This window comes from Bombina bombina, chromosome 6 (assembly GCF_027579735.1).
Source record: "Bombina bombina isolate aBomBom1 chromosome 6, aBomBom1.pri, whole genome shotgun sequence".
Taxonomy (NCBI): Eukaryota; Metazoa; Chordata; class Amphibia; order Anura; family Bombinatoridae; genus Bombina; species Bombina bombina.
In genome coordinates, this window is record NC_069504.1 from 82,166,510 (window position 1) to 82,185,216 (window position 18,707).

Genomic DNA, 18,707 nt, shown 5'->3' on the forward strand with positions numbered 1-18,707 from the left:
TGATTGACTACACTGCATGTCTGTCAAAGGCACTTAGATAAGGAGGCTGTCTGCAGAGGCTTAGATACAAGGTAATCACAGAGGTAAAAAGTATATTAATATAACTGTGTTGGTTATGCAAAAACGGGGAATGGGTAATAAAGGGATTATCTATCTTTTTAAATAAGAAAAATGTTGGTGTAGACTGTCCCTTTAAGAATACAAAATGGTTTTCAGATCAAGACTTTCCAGGGAAATGTTTCATCTGTGAGAAAGTGTGGGTGGTGTGATAGCTCTAATTAATCAGTATGCTATACCCAAGTGTTCACACTAATCTCTCTAAATGTGAACTGATCAGAATGAGTGCATAGGGTTAGGGCAAGCACTCAAAAGACTGAGCCAAAACTGATAAATAAAAAAGGAGTGAGAATATCAAGTCTGTAATAAGACAAATTTATTTAGCTCCTATGAGACTAAATATGGTGTGAATAGATAATTAATATGAATGTTTGCTGTAAAAATACACAAGATGCCGGCATCAGAAAATATAATACCTATATAAAAACAAATATTAATTTAAAATATATTAGCAATCTAAAAAACAATAATGGTATTCCTTGTTCGTTGAAAACAGCAAAATACTATACAGTGAGGCCTCGGTTTACGAATTTAATTCGTTCTCCGGGTCGTTTCGTATTGCGAAAAATTCGTAAACCGAAACACGGTTTCCCATAGGAATGCATTGAAAATCAATTAATGCGTTCCGGAGGTCCGAAAAAATTCAAGTAAAGTGTCCAAAAAAGGCTCCAAAAGGCTTAACAACTTGCTGCAAATGGCTCCAATGTCTCCAAAAGGCTCCACAACTTGCTGCAAATGGCTCCAAAAGGCTTAACAACTTGCTGCAAATGGCTCCAAAAGGCTCAACAACTTGCTGCAAAATGGCTCCAAAACCTCTCCAACACCTCTACACTGGTACCCAAACTTCATTAATTCAATCATACTTGAGTATGCAGGGGGCACAGGGGCCACTGGTTTCGTATTGCGAAAAATATTCGTAAACCGAGGGGGGCAAACCGGCATTTTGTTTCATATTGCGAAAAAAATTCGTAAACCGGGGGGGGGCAAACCGGCATTTTGTTTCGTATTGCGAAAAAAATTCGTAAACCGAGTCAAATTTTCTTCAAATTTCGATTTCGTAAACCGAAATTTCGTATACCGAGTCGTGCGTAAACCGGGGCCTCACTGTATATGCAAAATTACTAAATTGTTAAAAAGTACTGAAATTTAAAAAATAGTGTTTGTTAAACACAGTGCGTGTGCACAAGTTATGTCTGTTTAGTAGATGTGATTAGGATATCTATAGTCCAACCTTATAGTGAAATCCTTGATAATTCTTAAAGAATGGTGAGAAGAATTTATTTAAAATGTATTCGTTTTTACTGTGCATAGCTGTAAGGTACCTTATAGATTGTGAGTGACCGTACTGCTGTAAAGGCTGAGACTTCTTAGTCTGTATAGTGAAGTACACTCGCGGTGAAGTTCTCTCGCAGGTGATTTCAGCTTTCCAGTGGATCTGTGGCTCCTTTACTGCTCGCTGTTGTAACATCATAACCATCTAAGGAAAGCTTAATAAAGCTACGCGTTTCAGTAGCGTTACCTGCCTTTATCAAGATAAAGGCAGGTAATGCTGCTGAAACACGTAGATTTTGATCACTAACCCACCACAGGCATATCTGCTACAGGAGCTGGACAGGTGCAAGTTATACTTAGTACTTAACGAGTATTAACTGTATGCTTAATACCCTGTTGTAGCTCTTCTGAATATAGCACACATATGCTTCTTCTCATAGCTTTATTAAGCTTTCTTTAGATGGTTATGATGTTACAATGGTGAACAGTACAGAAGCCACAACAGCAAGCAGTAAAGGAGCCACAGATCCACTGGAAAGCTGAAATCACCTGCAGGAGTACTTCACTATACAGACATACGGAGGATTACTACTCTCACACATCTGATACACTGTATCTAACAAGACCACTTTAAAAGAAAATAACCTCCCGTGACTGAGCGATCTGGATTGGACATCTACTAGTCATGAAAGTCTCAGCCTTTACAGCAGTACGGTCTATTACGATCTATAAGGTACCTTTATAGCTATGCACAGTATGAAATAGTTTAAATAAATTGCTATCACCATTCTTTAAGAATTATCAAGGATTTCACTATAAGATTGGACTATAGATATCCTTATTGCATCTACTAAATGTTTCTTCTGTCCCATTTTCCAAAGCACCCTGCAAAAGATTAAGCCTTTTTCCAACGTGTTCAGCATCTAGAACTCATGGGACTGATAGTTCCAGTTCCTTGGTCAGTTTAAAGCCAGGGTTTTTATTCCAACATGTTTATTATTCCCCAAAAATATAATCACATATGCTTTTAGGAGTTAAGACTTGTTTGCCTTTAAGAAATACGTTACGTTTGTTTTCACTATGCTTTCCTGGTCTCTGCTGAAGCAGTTGTTCTTATCTAGAAAGAGGAAAACGTGCAATTCCAGTAAATGATAATGCTAGGCACTAGCCTGTAGTTATGAAAATATTTGCTTGTTATGAGAAACTCTTATTTTATTAAAAAGCATGCTAAATGAAATATGATTTACATAACATTAGACACATCTAAACTGAAGGTTTAATTATTAGCATTGCATAGAGGGGGCAGGAGCGTTTGTGGGTAACATCTTGGAGAGAATTTCTCCAACATAGGTGTGTCCGGTCCACGGCGTCATCCTTACTTGTGGGATATTCTCTTCCCCAACAGGAAATGGCAAAGAGTCCCAGCAAAGCTGGTCACATGATCCCTCCTAGGCTCCGCCCACCCCAGTCATTCTCTTTGCCGTTGCACAGGCAACATCTCCACGGAGATGGTTAAGAGTTTTTTGGTGTTTAAATGTAGTTTTTATTCTTCAATCAAGTGTTTGTTATTTTAAAATAGTGCTGGTATGTACTATTTACTCTGAAACAGAAAAAAGATGAAGATTTCTGTTTGTAAGAGGAAGATGATTTTAGCAGAAGTTACTAAAATCGATTGCTGTTTCCACACAGGACTGTTGAGATGAAGTAACTTCAGTTGGGGGAAACAGTTGGCAGACTTTTCTGCTTAAGGTATGACTGGCCATATTTCTAACAAGACTATGTAATGCTGGAAGGCTGTCATTTCCCCTTATGGGGACCGGTAAGCCATTTTCTTAGTTAAATAAAAGAATAAAGGGCTTCATAAGGGCTTAAAAAACTGGTAGACATTTTTCTGGGCTAAAACGATTGCTTTGCTAGGCATATTTTGCAGATTCTAACTATTAATGGTTATTATAATCTTGGGGATTGTTTAGAAAAACGGCAGGCACTGTGTTGGACACCTTTTTCAGATGGGGGCCTTTTCTAGTTATAGACAGAGCCTCATTTTCGCGCCACTAATGCGCAGTTGTTTTTGGAGAGCAAGGCATGCAGATGCATGTGTGAGGAGCTAAGAATCACTGAAAAAGCTTATAGAAGGCATCATTTGGTATCTTATTCCCCTCTGGGCTTGGTTGGGTCTCAGCAAAGCATATAGCTGGGACTGTATAGGGGTTAAATGTAAAAACGGCTCCGGTTCCGTTAATTTAAGGGTTAAAGCTCTGAAATTTGGTGTGCAATACTTTTAATGCTTTAAGACACTGTGGTGAAATTTTGGTGAATTTTGAACAATTCCTTCATACTTTTTCACATATTCAGTAATAAAGTGTTTTCAGTTTGAAATTTAAAGTGACAGTAACGGTTTTATTTTAAAACGTTTTTTGTGCTTTGTTGACAAGTTTAAGCCTGTTTAACATGTCTGTACCATCAGATAAGCTATGTTCTATATGTATGAAAGCCAAGGTGTCTCCCCATTTAAATTTATGTGATAATTGTGCCATAGTGTCCAAACAAAGTAGGGACAGCAATGCCACAGATAATGATATTGCCCAAGATGATTCCTCAAATGAGGGGAGTAAACATGATACTACATCATCCCCTTCTGTGTCTACACCAGTTTTGCCCACACAAGAGGCCCCTAGTACATCTAGTGCGCCAATTCTTATTACCATGCAACAATTAACGGCTGTAATGGATAACTCTATAGCAAACATTTTATCCAAAATGCCTACTTATCAGAGAAAGCGCGATTGCTCTGTTTTAAACACTGAAGAGCAAGAGGACGCTGATGATAACTGTTCTGACATACCCTCACACCAATCTGAAGGGGCCATGAGGGAGGTTTTGTCTGAGGGAGAAATTTCAGATTCAGGAAAAATTTCTCAACAAGCTGAACCTGATGTTGTGACATTTAAATTAGAACATCTCCGCGCACTGCTTAAGGAGGTATTATCTACTCTGGATGATTGTGACAATTTGGTCATTCCAGAGAAATTATGTAAGATGGACAAGTTCCTAGAGGTTCCGGTGCCCCCCGACGCTTTTCCTATACCCAAGCGGGTGGCGGACATAGTAAATAAAGAGTGGGAAAGGCCCGGCATACCTTTTGTCCCCCCCCTATATTTAAGAAATTATTTCCTATAGTCGACCCCAGAAAGGACTTATGGCAGACAGTCCCCAAGGTCGAGGGGGCGGTTTCTACTCTAAACAAACGCACTACTATTCCTATCGAAGATAGTTGTGCTTTCAAAGATCCTATGGATAAAAAATTAGAGGGTTTGCTTAAAAAGATTTTTGTTCAGCAAGGTTACCTTCTACAACCAATTTCATGCATTGTTCCTGTCACTACGGCAGCGTGTTTCTGGTTCGAGGAACTAGAAAAGTCGCTCAATAAAGAATCTTCGTATGAGGAGGTTATGGACAGAGTTCAAGCACTTAAATTGGCTAACTCTTTTATTTTAGATGCCGCTTTGCAATTAGCTAGATTAGCGGCGAAAAATTCAGGGTTTGCTATCGTGGCGCGCAGAGCGCTTTGGCTAAAGTCTTGGTCAGCGGATGTGTCTTCCAAGACAAAATTGCTTAACATCCCTTTCAAGGGTAAAACATTATTTGGACCTGATTTGAAAGAGATTATTTCAGACATCACTGGGGGAAAGGGCCACGCCCTCCCACAGGATAGGTCTTTTAAGGCTAAAAATAAGCCTAATTTTCGTCCCTTTCACAGAAACGGACCAGCCTCTAATTCTACATCCTCTAAGCAAGAGGGTAATACTTCACAACCCAAACCAGCCTGGAGACCAATGCAAGGCTGGAACAAGGGTAAGCAGGCCAAGAAGCCTACCACTGCTACCAAAACAGCATGAAGGGATGGCCCCCGATCCGGGACCGGATCTGGTGGGGGGCAGACTTTCTCTCTTTGCTCAGGCTTGGGCAAGAGATGTTCAGGATCCTTGGGCGCTAGAAATAGTTTCTCAAGGTTATCTCCTGGAATTCAAGGAACTACCCCCAAGGGGAAGGTTCCACAGGTCTCAATTATCTTCAAACCAAATAAAAAGACAGGCATTCTTACATTGTGTATAAGACCTGTTAAAGATGGGAGTGATTCATCCAGTTCCAATAAGAGAACAAGGGATGGGTTTTTATTCCAACCTGTTCATAGTTCCCAAAAAAGAGGGAACATTCAGACCAATTTTGGATCTCAAGATCCTAAACAAATTTCTCAAGGTTCCATCGTTCAAAATGGAAACTATTCGAACGATCCTACCTACTATCCAGGAAAATCAATTTATGACTACCGTGGATTTAAAGGATGCGTACCTACATATTCCTATCCACAAGGAACATCATCAGTTCCTAAGGTTCGCTTTTCTGGACAAGCATTACCAGTTTGTGGCACTTCCATTCGGATTAGCCACTGCTCCAAGGATTTTCACAAAGGTACTAGGGTCCCTTCTAGCGGTTCTAAGACCAAGGGGCATTGCAGTAGTACCTTACTTGGACGACATCCTGATTCAAGCGTCGTCTCTGTCAAAAGCAAAGGCTCATACGGACATCGTCCTAGCCTTTCTCAGATCTCACGGATGGAAGGTGAACAAAGAAAAAAGTTCTCTGTCCCCGTCAACAAGAGTTCCCTTCTTGGGAACAATAATAGATTCCTTAGAAATGAGGATTTTTCTGACAGAGGTCAGAAAATCAAAAATTCTAAGCTCTTGTCAAGTACTTCATTCTGTTCTTCGTCCTTCAATAGCGCAGTGCATGGAAGTAATAGGATTGATGGTTGCAGCAATGGACATAGTTCCTTTTGCACGAATTCATCTAAGACCATTACAACTGTGCATGCTCAGACAGTGGAATGGGGATTATACAGACTTGTCTCCGACGATTCAAGTAGATCAAAAGACCAGAGATTCACTCCGTTGGTGGCTGACCCTGGACAATCTGTCACAGGGAATGAGCTTCCGCAGACCAGAGTGGGTCATTGTCACGACCGACGCCAGCCTGGTGGGCTGGGGCGCGGTCTGGGAACCCCTGAAAGCTCAGGGTCTATGGTCTCGGGAAGAATCTCTTCTCCCGATAAACATTCTGGAACTGAGAGCGATATTCAATGCTCTCAAAGCTTGGCCTCAACTAGCAAAGGCCAAATTCATAAGGTTTCAATCAGACAACATGACGACTGTTGCATATATCAATCATCAGGGGGGAACAAGGAGTTCCCTGGCGATGGAAGAAGTGACCAAAATAATTCAATGGGCGGAGGATCACTCCTGCCACTTGTCTGCAATCCACATCCCAGGAGTGGAAAATTGGGAAGCGGATTTTCTGAGTCGTCAGACATTCCATCCGGGGGAGTGGGAACTCCATCCGGAAATCTTTGCCCAAATAACTCAATTATGGGGCATTCCAGACATGGATCTGATGGCGTCTCGTCAGAACTTCAAGGTTCCTTGCTACGGGTCCAGATCCAGGGATCCCAAGGCGACTCTAGTAGATGCACTAGTAGCACCTTGGACCTTCAACCTAGCTTATGTATTCCCACCGTTTCCTCTCATTCCCAGGCTGGTAGCCAGGATCAATCAGGAGAGGGCTTCGGTGATCTTGATAGCTCCTGCGTGGCCACGCAGGACTTAGTATGCAGACCTGGTGAATATGTCATCGGCTCCACCATGGAAGCTACCTTTGAGACAGGACCTTCTTGTTCAAGGTCCATTCGAACATCCGAATCTGGTTTCCCTCCAACTGACGGCTTGGAGATTGAACGCTTGATTTTATCAAAGCGTGGGTTTTCAGATTCTGTAATAGATACTCTGATTCAGGCTAGAAAGCCTGTAACTAGAAAAATTTACCATAAAATATGGAAAAAATATATCTGTGTGAATCTAAAGGATTCCCATGGAACAAGATAAAAATTCCTAAGATTCTATCCTTTCTACAAGAAGGTTTGGAGAAAGGATTATCTGCAAGTTCTCTGAAGGGACAGATCTCTGCTTTATCTGTTTTACTTCACAAAAGGCTGGCAGCTGTGCCAGATGTTCAAGCATTTGTTCAGGCTCTGGTTAGAATCAAGCCTGTTTACAGACCTTTGACTCCTCCCTGGAGTCTAAATCTAGTTCTTTCAGTTCTTCAAGGGGTTCCGTTTGAACCCTTACATTCTGTAGATATTAAGTTATTATCTTGGAAAGTTTTGTTTTTGGTTGCAATTTCTTCTGCTAGAAGAGTTTCAGAGTTATCTGCTCTGCAGTGTTCTCCGCCCTATCTGGTGTTCCATGCAGATAAGGTGGTTTTGCGTACTAAGCCTGGTTTTCTTCCGAAAGTTGTTTCCAACAAAAATATTAACCAGGAGATAGTTGTACCTTCTTTGTGTCCGAATCCAGTTTCAAAGAAGGAACGTTTGTTACACAATTTGGACGTAGTCCGTGCTCTAAAATTCTATTTAGAGGCTACTAAAGATTTCAGACAAGCATCTTCCTTGTTTGTTGTTTATTCTGGTAAAAGGAGAGGTCAAAAAGCGACTTCTACCTCTCTTTCCTTTTGCCTTAAAAACATTATCCGATTGGCTTATGAGACTGCCGGACGGCAGCCTCCTGAAAGAATCACAGCTCATTCCACTAGGGCTGTGGCTTCCACATGGGCCTTCAAGAACGAGGCTTCTGTTGACCAGTTATGTAAGGCAGCGACTTGGTCTTCACTGCACACTTTTGCCAAATTTTACAAATTTGATACTTTTGCTTCTTCGGAGGCTATTTTTGGGAGAAAGGTTTTGCAAGCTGTGGTGCCTTCCGTTTAGGTGACCTGATTTGCTCCCTCCCTTCATCAGTGTCCTAAAGCTTTGGTATTGGTTCCCACAAGTAAGGATGACGCCGTGGACCGGACACACCTATGTTGGAGAAAACAGAATTTATGCTTACCTGATAAATTACTTTCTCCAACGGTGTGTCCGGTCCACGGCCCGCCCTGGTTTTTTTAATCAGGTCTGATGAATTATTTTCTCTAACTACAGTCACCACGGTATCATATGATTTCTCCTATATATATTTCCTCCTGTCCGTCGGTCGAATGACTGGGGTGGGCGGAGCCTAGGAGGGATCATGTGACCAGCTTTGCTGGGACTCTTTGCCATTTCCTGTTGGGGAAGAGAATATCCCACAAGTAAGGATGACGCCGTGGACCGGACACACCGTTGGAGAAAGTAATTTATCAGGTAAGCATAAATTCTGTTTTTCATTACAGCACCTGTGGAATTTTGCTGCTTGTTTTCCACTGAATGATGACCATCAGTACTGTTGCATGCTATTATTACCTTATCCGAAACCCGAAGATAATGTTTATAGTTTAATCACTGCTTTGTGTAACCATTGTGTTTTAATACATTTATAAGCTGATTACTGATTTGTTATTGCAATAAATTCACAACAAACAGTTGTTATACTGTATTTTCTGTGATTTTTTCCCTTTTACAGTAATATAGGGTTCCTACCTTCACAACAGAAACAATTTGAACTCTTTCTAGTCCAGCAGGGACAATATATGTCCACAATATGAATATGAAGGTAAGCATCCTAAAAGTCTATCTACAAATATCTTTTCCAGTCGTGGGATTGCATCGCAGGACAAACATTTTTCAGTTTGTTACTCTACCATTTGGTCTGGCTACTGCTCCTAGAATTTTTTTACAAAGGATCTGGGAATTCTCTAGTCTGTATTTAGGGCTTAAGATATTTTGTTGGCTCCATACCTGGACGATATCTTGGTACAAGTTCCACCTTTATCAGAATCTTATACAAAGAGTTATCTTTTTTTCCTGGGAGTCATCATAGACTCAATATCTGTGAGTCTTTATTTAACAGACCAAAGAAAAACAAGGTTACAGTCAACATGTGCAAGACTCCAGTCAATTTCCAGCCCTATGGAAATGTTATGTCTGATGTTTGCATTATCAGATGCTATTCCATTTGCTTGGTGTCACATGAAACGTCTTCATCTTTGCATTCTAATTCAATGGTGCAAGGATTACACTCACTTTTTCTCAAAGGATCCCTTGAAATTGTACAACAAAGCAGTCTCTATCCTGGTAGATATACCTCCAGTCCAATTTTTTGGGGTCAACTTTTGTCCATCTAACTTTGACAATAATCACCAGTCGCAAGTCTTTCAGGTTGGGGTGCAGTATATGGGGTTCCAGGTGAATGCAGGAAGTTTGGTCTACTCATGAGGCAAGGTTTCTCATAAATATCTAGTTACTCTGTGCTAGCTTCTACTGAAAGAGACTTATCAATCAGACCATATCACAGCAGAGGCCTATATTGATCATCAAGTGGGAACTTGTAGTTTCCTAGTGATGAAGGAAGTTTCTCAAATTTTAAATCCGTACAGATTTTATTCTCTGCCCTTCTCTAATTCATTCCATTACTAGGTTTTATGTAACATTTTCTGGTGGCAGTTGTAGTTTGCATCTCATTTTCCCTTTTCTACCTTTTTTACTTCTCCTTGCTTAACAATACTAGAGAGGTGGGAGGGACTAAGTGTTCTTGGAGTTTTGTGAATCTTTGCCTCCCCCTAGTGGCCAGGAGTTGAATCTGAAGAGTAATGGTTAGTGGACTCTCACCACCATGAAATAATTAATTAGGTAAGCATAAATTTGGTCTTCCAATAATTTTTCTCTTACTTGGTGTATCCAGTCCACGGATTCATCCTTACTTGTGGGATATTCTCAATCCCTACAGGAAGTGGCAAAGAGAGCACACAGCAGAGCTGTCCATATAGCTCCCCTCAGGCTCCGCCCCCCGAGTCATTCTCTTTGCCGCTCTAACAAGTAGCATCTCCACGGGAGGGTAAAGAGTTTGTGGTGTTAGATTTGTAGTTTTTATTTCTTCAATCAAGAGTTTGTTATTTTAAAATAGTGCCGGTTTGTACTATTTACTCTGAGGCAGAAAGTGATGAAGATTTCTGCTGAGAGGAAAAAGATTTTAGCATGTTGTTACTAAAATCCATTGCTGTTCCCACACAGGACTGTTGAGTACCGGAGAACTTCAGTTGGGGGGAACAGTTTGCAGGCTTAACTGCTTCAGGTATGCTCAGTCATTTTTTCTAACAAGACCTGGTAATGCTAGAAGACTGACAGAAATCCCCATGGGGGAAGGAAAGCCATTTTCTGAGACTCAGTATAGAAGGATGGCTTAGGTTAAGGGCTTAAATACTGGTGGACACTGTTATGGGCTAAATCGTTTACTTTATTAGCATAATCTCATATTTGTTCAAGTGTTTTAGACGTTTGGAACACTTTTTGGGGTTTTTATACGCCTGGCATATTGTAAGACACCTAATCTGTCTCAGGAAGGCCCCATAACTCCGGAATGAAGAGGGAGGGGGCCTCATTTTCGCGCCTCAGTTGCGCAGTTGTTTTACAAGACAGCTTTATGCAGCTTCACGTGTAGAGTCCAAAGACTGCAGGGAGGACTCCAGGGAGGCTTATTTTCGTCTACAAATAATCCCTAAGGAAGGTAAAGCCACAGCAGAGACTGTGGCACCGTGCTGTAGTGTTTTAAACCGGTAGCCTGCTTCATTTAGCTCCGGTTTGGGCAATAAGGGGTTAATTGATTTGAAAATTTGTGTGCAATCATGTGGTGAAAATTTCATCAAGATCGGATGTTTTTTGGTGATTTGGTAAAAAAGTGTGTGCTTTTTATTATTTAAAGACACAGTAACGTTTTTCAAAAAGTGTTTTTTACTGTATTGTATTGCTGTCTAAGTCTGTCAAACATGTCTGAGCCTTCAGATAGACCTTGTTCTTTGTGTTTAAAAGCCATGGCGGTACCCGCATTGCGTTTGTGTTTAAAGTGTGCTAAAGCATCTAAGCATTTTAAAGACCATGCAGTGACACTTAAAAATGTAGCCCAAGATGATTCTTTAACGGAAGGTAATGAGGATAGTCCTTCTTCCTCTCCCCATGTGTCGACACCAGTTACGCCCGCGCAAGCGATGCCTAGTACCTTTAGCGCATTGGCCCCTATTACTTTACAACAATTAGCAGCAGTAATGGATAATTCCCTTGCAGCATTTTTATCCAAACTGCCAGTTTTTCCAAGAAAGCGCGATAGCTCAGTTTTAAATACAGAAGCAATCAGGATGAGCAATCAGAAGCTTTGGATAATTTATTTGTAGTACCCTCACAACACTCTGAAGTGGCAGTGAGGGATGGTCTGTCTGAGGGAGAAATTTCTGACACAGGAAAAGTTTCTCAGCGGGCAGAGTCAGATTCCTTAGCGTTTAAATTTAAGCTGGAACACCTCCGCGTCCTGCTTAAGGAGGTTTTAGCTACGCTGGATGATTGTGACCCCATGGTGGTCCCAGAAAAATTGTGTAAAATGGACAGGTTTTTAGAGGTCCCTGTACACACTGAGGCGTTTCCGATCCCAAAGAGGGTGGCGGATATTGTGACTAGGGAGTGGGAGAGACCAGGTGTACCCTTTGTTCCCCCCCTAATCTTTAAGAAAATGTTCCCCATAAACGACCCCAGGCGGGACGCGTGGTAGAGGGAGCTGTTTCAACGCTTGCTAAGCGTACAACTATACCAATAGAGGACAGTTGTGCTTTCAAAGATCCTATGGATAAAAAACTGGAAGGTTTGCTGAAGAAAATGTTTGTTCAGCAAGGTTTCATGCTCCAGCCAATTGCCTGCATTATTCCTGTAACTACTGCAGCAGCTTTTTGGTTTGAGGCGCTGGAGGAGTCGCTCCAGAGGGAGACTTCATATGACGAAGTTATGGATAGAATTCACGCTTTAAAGCTGGCTAATTCTTTTATCACTGATGCCGCTTTCCAATTAGCTAAGTTAGCGGCGAAAAATTCAGGTTTTGCCATTATGGTGCGAAGAGCGCTTTGGCTCAAATCATGGTCGGCTGACGTGTCGTCCAAAACAAAATTACTAAACATTCCTTTCAAGGGAAAGACCCTTTTTGGTCCCGAGTTGAAAGAAATCATCGCGGATATCACTGGGGGGAAGGGCCATGCCCTCCCGCAGGATAGACCGTTCAAGGCCAAAAACAAGGCTAATTTTCGCTCCTTTCGCAACTTCAGGAGCGGACCTGCTTCAACCTCTGCTGCCGCTAAGCAAGAGGGTAACGCTTCCCAGCCTAAAGCAACCTGGAAACCCTTGCAGGGCTGGAATAAGGGTAAACAGGCCAAGAAGCCTGCGTCTGCTGCCAAGACAGCATGAAGGGGTAGCCCCCGATCCGGGACCGGATCTAGTAGGGGGCAGACTTTCTCTCTTTGCTCAGGCTTGGGCAAGAGACGTTCCAGATCCCTGGGCATTAGAAATCGTTGCTAAGGGATATCTTCTAGAATTCAAGGACTCTCCCCCAAGGGGAAGGTTCCACATTTCTCGTTTGTCTTCAGACCAAACAAAGAAACAGGCGTTCTTACGCTGTGTCGAAGATCTTCTAAAGATGGGAGTGATACACCCAGTTCCAATTGCAGAACAAGGGCTGGGATTTTACTCAAACCTGTTTGTAGTTCCCAAAAAGGAAGGAACTTTCAGGCCAATCCTGGATCTAAAAATTCTAAACAAATTCCTCAGAGTTCCATCTTTCAAAATGGAAACTATTCGGACAATCTTGCCGATGATCCAGGAAGGTCAATATATGACTACCGTGGATCTAAAGGATGCGTACCTACATATTCCTATCCACAAATATCATCAGTTCCTAAGGTTCGCCTTTCTGAACACGCATTACCAGTTCGTGGCCCTTCCTTTCGGGTTGGCCACCGCTCCCAGAATTTTCACAAAGGTGCTAGGGTCCCTTCTAGCGGTACTAAGACCGCGGGGCATTGCAGTAGCACCTTACCTAGACAACATCTTAATACAGGCGTCGTCTTTTCACAGAGCAAAGGCTCATACGGACATTGTTCTGGCCTTTCTAAGGTCTCACGGGTGGAAGGTAAACGTAGAAAAAAGTTCTCTGTCCCCGCTCACAAGGGTTCCCTTCCTGGGAACACTAATAGACTCGGTAGAAATGAAAATCTTTCTGACAGAGGGTCAGGAAGTCAAAACTTTTGAATACTTGCCGAGTTCTTCATTCCATTCCTCGGCCTTCTGTGGCTCAGTGCATGGAGGTAATCGGTTTAATGGTTGCGGCAATGGACGTTGTCCCTTTTGCCCGAATTCATCGAAGACCACTGCAACTGTGCATGCTCAAACAGTGGAATGGGGATTATGCAGATTTGTCTCCTCAAATACAAATGGACTAGAAAACCAGAGACTCTCTTCTCTGGTGGTTGTCTCAGGATCACCTGTCTCAGGGAATGAGCTTCCGCAGACCGGAGTGGATCATTGTCACGACCGATGCCAATCTGTTAGGCTGGGGTGCGGTCATGGACTCTCTGAAAGCTCAGAGTCTATGGTCTCGGGAAGAATCTCTTCTCCCAATAAACATTTTGGAACTGAGAGCGATATTCAATACGCTCCAGGCATGGCCTCAACTAGCGGAGGCCAAATTCCTCAGATTTCAGTCAGACAACATCACGACTGTAGCATACATCAATCATCAGGGAGGAACAAAGAGTTCCCTAGCGATGAAGGAAGTAACCAAGATCATCAAATGGGCGGAGGATCACTCCTGCCATCTATCTGCAATTCACATCCCAGGAGTAGACAACTGGGAGGCGGATTTTCTGAGTCGTCAGACTTTCCATCCGGGGGAGTGGGAACTCCACCCGGAGGTTTTTGCTCAGTTGACCCAGCTATGGGGCATTCCAGAATTGGATCTGATGGCGTCCCGTCAGAACACCAAACTTCCCCTTTACGGATCCAGGTCCAGGGATCCCAAGGCGGCATTGATAGATGCTTTAGTAGCGCCTTGGTCATTCGGTCTAGCTTATGTCTTCCACCGTTTCCTCTTCTCCCTCGGCTAGTAGCCAGAATCAAACAGGAGAAGGCTTCGGTAATTCTGATAGCGCCTGCGTGGCCACGCAGGACTTGGTATGCAGACCTAGTGGACATGTCATCGGCTCCACCATGGAAACTGCCATCGAGGCAGGATCTTCTAATTCAAGGTCCATTCAAGCATCCAAATCTAGTTACTCTGCAACTGACTGCTTGGAGATTGAACGCTTAATTCTAGCTAAGCGTGGGTTCTCTGAATCAGTTATAGATACTCTGATCCAGGCTAGAAAGCCTGTCACCAGGAAAATTTACCATAAGATATGGCGGAAATATCTTTGTTGGTGCGAATCCAAAGGTTACTCGTGGAGTAAGGTTAGGATTCCAAGGATATTGTCTTTTTTCCAAGAAGGATTGGAGAAAGGTTTGTCAGCTAGTTCCTTAAAGGTACAGATATCTGCTCTGTCTATCCTGTTACACAAGCGTCTGGCAGCTGTACCAGACGTTCAGGCGTTTGCACAGGCCCTAGTTAGAATCAAGCCTGTCTACAGACCTGTGGCTACTCCATGGAGTCTAAATTTAGTTCTCTGTTCTTCAAGGGGTTCCGTTTGAACCTTTGCATTCCATAGATATTAAGTTATTATCTTGGAAAGTTTTGTTTTTGGTAGCTATTTCTTCTGCTCGAAGAGTTTCTGAATTGTCTGCTTTGTAATTCACCCTATCTGGTGTTCCATACAGATAAGGTTGTTTTGCGTACCAAACCTGGTTTCCTTCCAAAAATGGTTTCTAATAAGAATATTAACCAGGAAATCATTGTTCCTTCTCTGTGCCCTAATCCAGTTTCTAAGAAGGAACGTCTGTTACACAATCTTGATGTGGTTCGTGCTTTAAAATTCTATTTAAAAGCAACTAAAGATTTCAGACAAACATCGTCCTTGTTTTGTTGTCTATTCTGGTAAGAGGAGAGGTCAGAAAGCGACTGCTACCTCTCTTTCCTTCTGGCTGAAAAGCATCATCCGATTGGCTTATGAGACTGCTGGACAGCAGCCTCCTGAACGAATTACAGCTCATTCAACTAGAGCTGTGGCTTCCACATGGGCTTTCAAGAATGAGGCTTCTGTTGAACAGATTTGTAAGGCAGTGACTTGGTCTTCACTGCATACATTTGCCAAATTTTACAAATTCGATACTTTTTCTTCTTCGGAGGCTATTTTTGGGAGAAAGGTTTTGCAAGCAGTGGTGCCTTCCCTTTAGGTTACCTGACTTGTTCCCTCCCTTCATCCGTGTCCTAAAGCTTTGGTATTGGTATCCCACAAGTAAGGATGAATCCGTGGACTGGATACACCAAGTAAGAGAAAACAGAATTTATGCTTACCTGATAAATTACTTTCTCTTACGGTGTATCCAGTCCACGGCCCGCCCTGGCAATTAAGTCAGGTTCAAATTTATTTTAGTAAAACTACAGTCACCACTGCACCCTATAGTTTCTCCTTTTTCTCCTAACCGTTGGTCGAATGACTGGGGGGGGGGGCGGAGCCTGAGGGGAGCTATATGGACAGCTCTGCTGTGTGCTCTCTTTGCCACTTCCTGTAGGGATTGAGAATATCCCACAAGTAAGGATGAATCCGTGGACTGGATAACACCGTAAGAGAAAGTAATTTATCAGGTAAGCATAAATTCTGTTTTTGCAGAAATTAACATTGAATCAGTTTGTTTATTTATGCAATTCATTTGTGCTTTGGTTAGCTTAGATAGAGAGATAGATATAGAGAGATTTTATATATATATATATATATATATATATATATATATATATATATATATATATATATATATATATATATATATATATATAGCTATAGCGTAGCAGTATTTTTCTAGTCAATGCTACAATTGTGGCTATTTGTGATCGTGTATTCTCAGACTTTTTAACCTGAATAAAGTCGAGTTATAGTAGAGTTATGTTTGGAAACAGCCGTTTGCATCTCTTTGTTTCTTTTTGACTAACTATATATATATATATATATATATATATATATATATATATATATATATATATATATATATATATATATATATATATATATATATATATATATATATATATATATATATATATATATATATATATATATTCTAGTCCTAAAGCCCATTTTTTGAAGTACAGCGGTCCCACCCCTTGCTCTCTCTATCCCCCTTCTCTTTTGCTCTCTCTTTCTCTCCCCCCTCTCTTCTTTTGTGCTCTCTCCCCCCTCTCTTTAGAGCTCTCTGACTCTCTGCAGTCGGCCCCGGCATCTGGCACCGCCCACATCATGCCCGGCCATGCCCACTCCACCACACACCAGGTCAGTTAGGCCAGGTGTGTTTGTATTTGCGCGCAGTCTCTACTGCGCATGACAGCTTCGGATAAACACACTTGGCCTTTTATTATATAGTATATGTAATTTTGCAAAATATTAAACTACCGCCACCCGGTTTCTTCATACTACCACCTGGCTGATATTTTCTGTGGAGAACACTGGTATGGGTAAAATTAAATAAATATAATTTGTGGTGACTTTAACTGTATTTTGTATGAGATGAGAATTTTTAAGCACAGCTCTGAAAAAGAAAATATTCTTTCTTACAGATTTTCTGGTATCGGCAAGGGGATCTGGAACCTAAGTTTAGAAAGCTGATCTACTACATTTTGTTTTCTATTGTCATGTTATGTATATGTGCCAACTTATACTTTCATGATGTTGGGAAATGAAGCATGGGGATTCATAACAGACAAACTGCATTAAAAGCACGTACTACAGGGGCGCATTTCACAGTTTGTTTTCCTTTTTTTTTTTTTATATAAGGCACATTTTGCTACTGCCATAAGACTGTTTTCCTTTTTACCATTGTTGCACTTAAGATGTTTTGGCGATAGCCACTTTTTCTAGGTTTTTTTATTTTTTTTTTTATTTAAGAGCGTTCAGGAAAAAAAAATCTTAACCAATTGTCAAATATTCTTTATTTTGTTTAAATATAACAATTGTTTTAACTATGCAACAGATGATGCAAGAAATTACAATTTAATTTAGAATGAAGTTTTCAATATGAACAATTTAAATAAATTAAACACAAAAATGTTTGTCTTCACATTGTCATCTTGAAATGGTTTACAAAAGCCAAGCACCTATTTACAATATGGGAGAACAGAGTAGAAAGTTAAAACCTGCTTTTCAGTATCCACAACTTTCTGTTATACAAAACAAGTGTAAATTTAAAGAAAATGTAAATATCGGCTCACAAAAATGTTTGCTAGCACCATTGTAGAGTAGTGTGTAAAGGAGAGAAACCCAGCATTAGTATGAAATCAATTATCATATAAAAAGCAAACTCTTTGGTATTGTTATATACATTTTTGAACACATGGTGGAGAATTTTAAGTTTGAATGGAATGAGAGATTCTGTAATCCTCTACTTGAGGGTCAGTAGTGCAAGCATGGAACTTCATAGAAATGGTCAGTAGATGTCCCCTGTGATCTTTACAGCTGCCTAGTATTTGCCCTGATAAAAATCCAACTTACTACAGTGTATTCTGCTTAGTCCTTTAAGGGACAGGATACATAAATGTTGAATCATTTTGAAAGTGATGCAGTAAATCTGTGTAAAAACAGGTATTCTACCTTAATTTCTTCAGTAGCCACATCCCATTGTAAGGGACTTTAAGCATCCAATCAGGATGCGAGTGACAGGAAGGTGTGTGCATTTGACATGTGCAAGCACAGTCACATTTACTGTCCAGCTGCAAACTATTAAAGGGACACTCAAGTCAAACTAAACTTGCATGATTTCAGATAGAGCATTTTTGTTTTACAACACTTTCCAATTTACTTCCATTATCACATTTTGCACAGTTTTTTTATATTCACACTTTTTGGAGAACAAGATCCTACTGAGCATGTGCACAATCTCACAGGGTATACGTATACTAGTCTGGGATTGGCTGATGTCTGTCACATGATACAGGGGGCAGGAAAATAGGAGAAAAATGTATTTGAAATTCAGAGTGTTTTTGCCCTTTTCTATTATGTACTTGTTAAATGTGTAATTCTACTGCATTGAGTGGTCCTGTTAACGACAGATATAAAACCAGAATAATACAAACTAGGTGGTGTGGGTTCCACACAGCATTGTTTACACAAACTCTACTGTATTGCCAGCTTTAAATATATTTCCACAGAAGACAGAGATAAATGGAACAATGTTTTTACCGACGTTAGGACGTTTCATGTCATCCTAACTGCGCAGGGCTTTAGCGCCGTTAGGACGGCATGGAATGTCCTAGCCGTTTGGCTGTACTGAAGCCTACGGCACTTTAAATGAGATTGGGTCATGGTGGGCGTGCCTAGCGTAGGCTCGCCCCCCTGACCCG

At 41.3% G+C, this 18,707-nt stretch overlaps 1 protein-coding gene across 2 annotated transcripts in view; it reads left to right on the forward strand.

The window, feature by feature from the left end:
* TMEM243 (transmembrane protein 243) overlaps positions 1 to 17,112 on the forward strand; it is a 99,522-nt gene extending 82,410 nt beyond the window's left edge. For both annotated transcript variants that reach the window (XM_053716502.1, XM_053716503.1), the window contains exon 5: positions 16,929 to 17,112. In XM_053716502.1, coding sequence (XP_053572477.1) covers positions 16,929 to 17,051 — 123 coding nt within the window. In that variant the 3' untranslated portion in view covers positions 17,052 to 17,112. The remainder of the gene's footprint in view (positions 1 to 16,928) is intronic.
* The last annotated feature ends 1,595 nt before the right edge of the window (positions 17,113 to 18,707 follow it).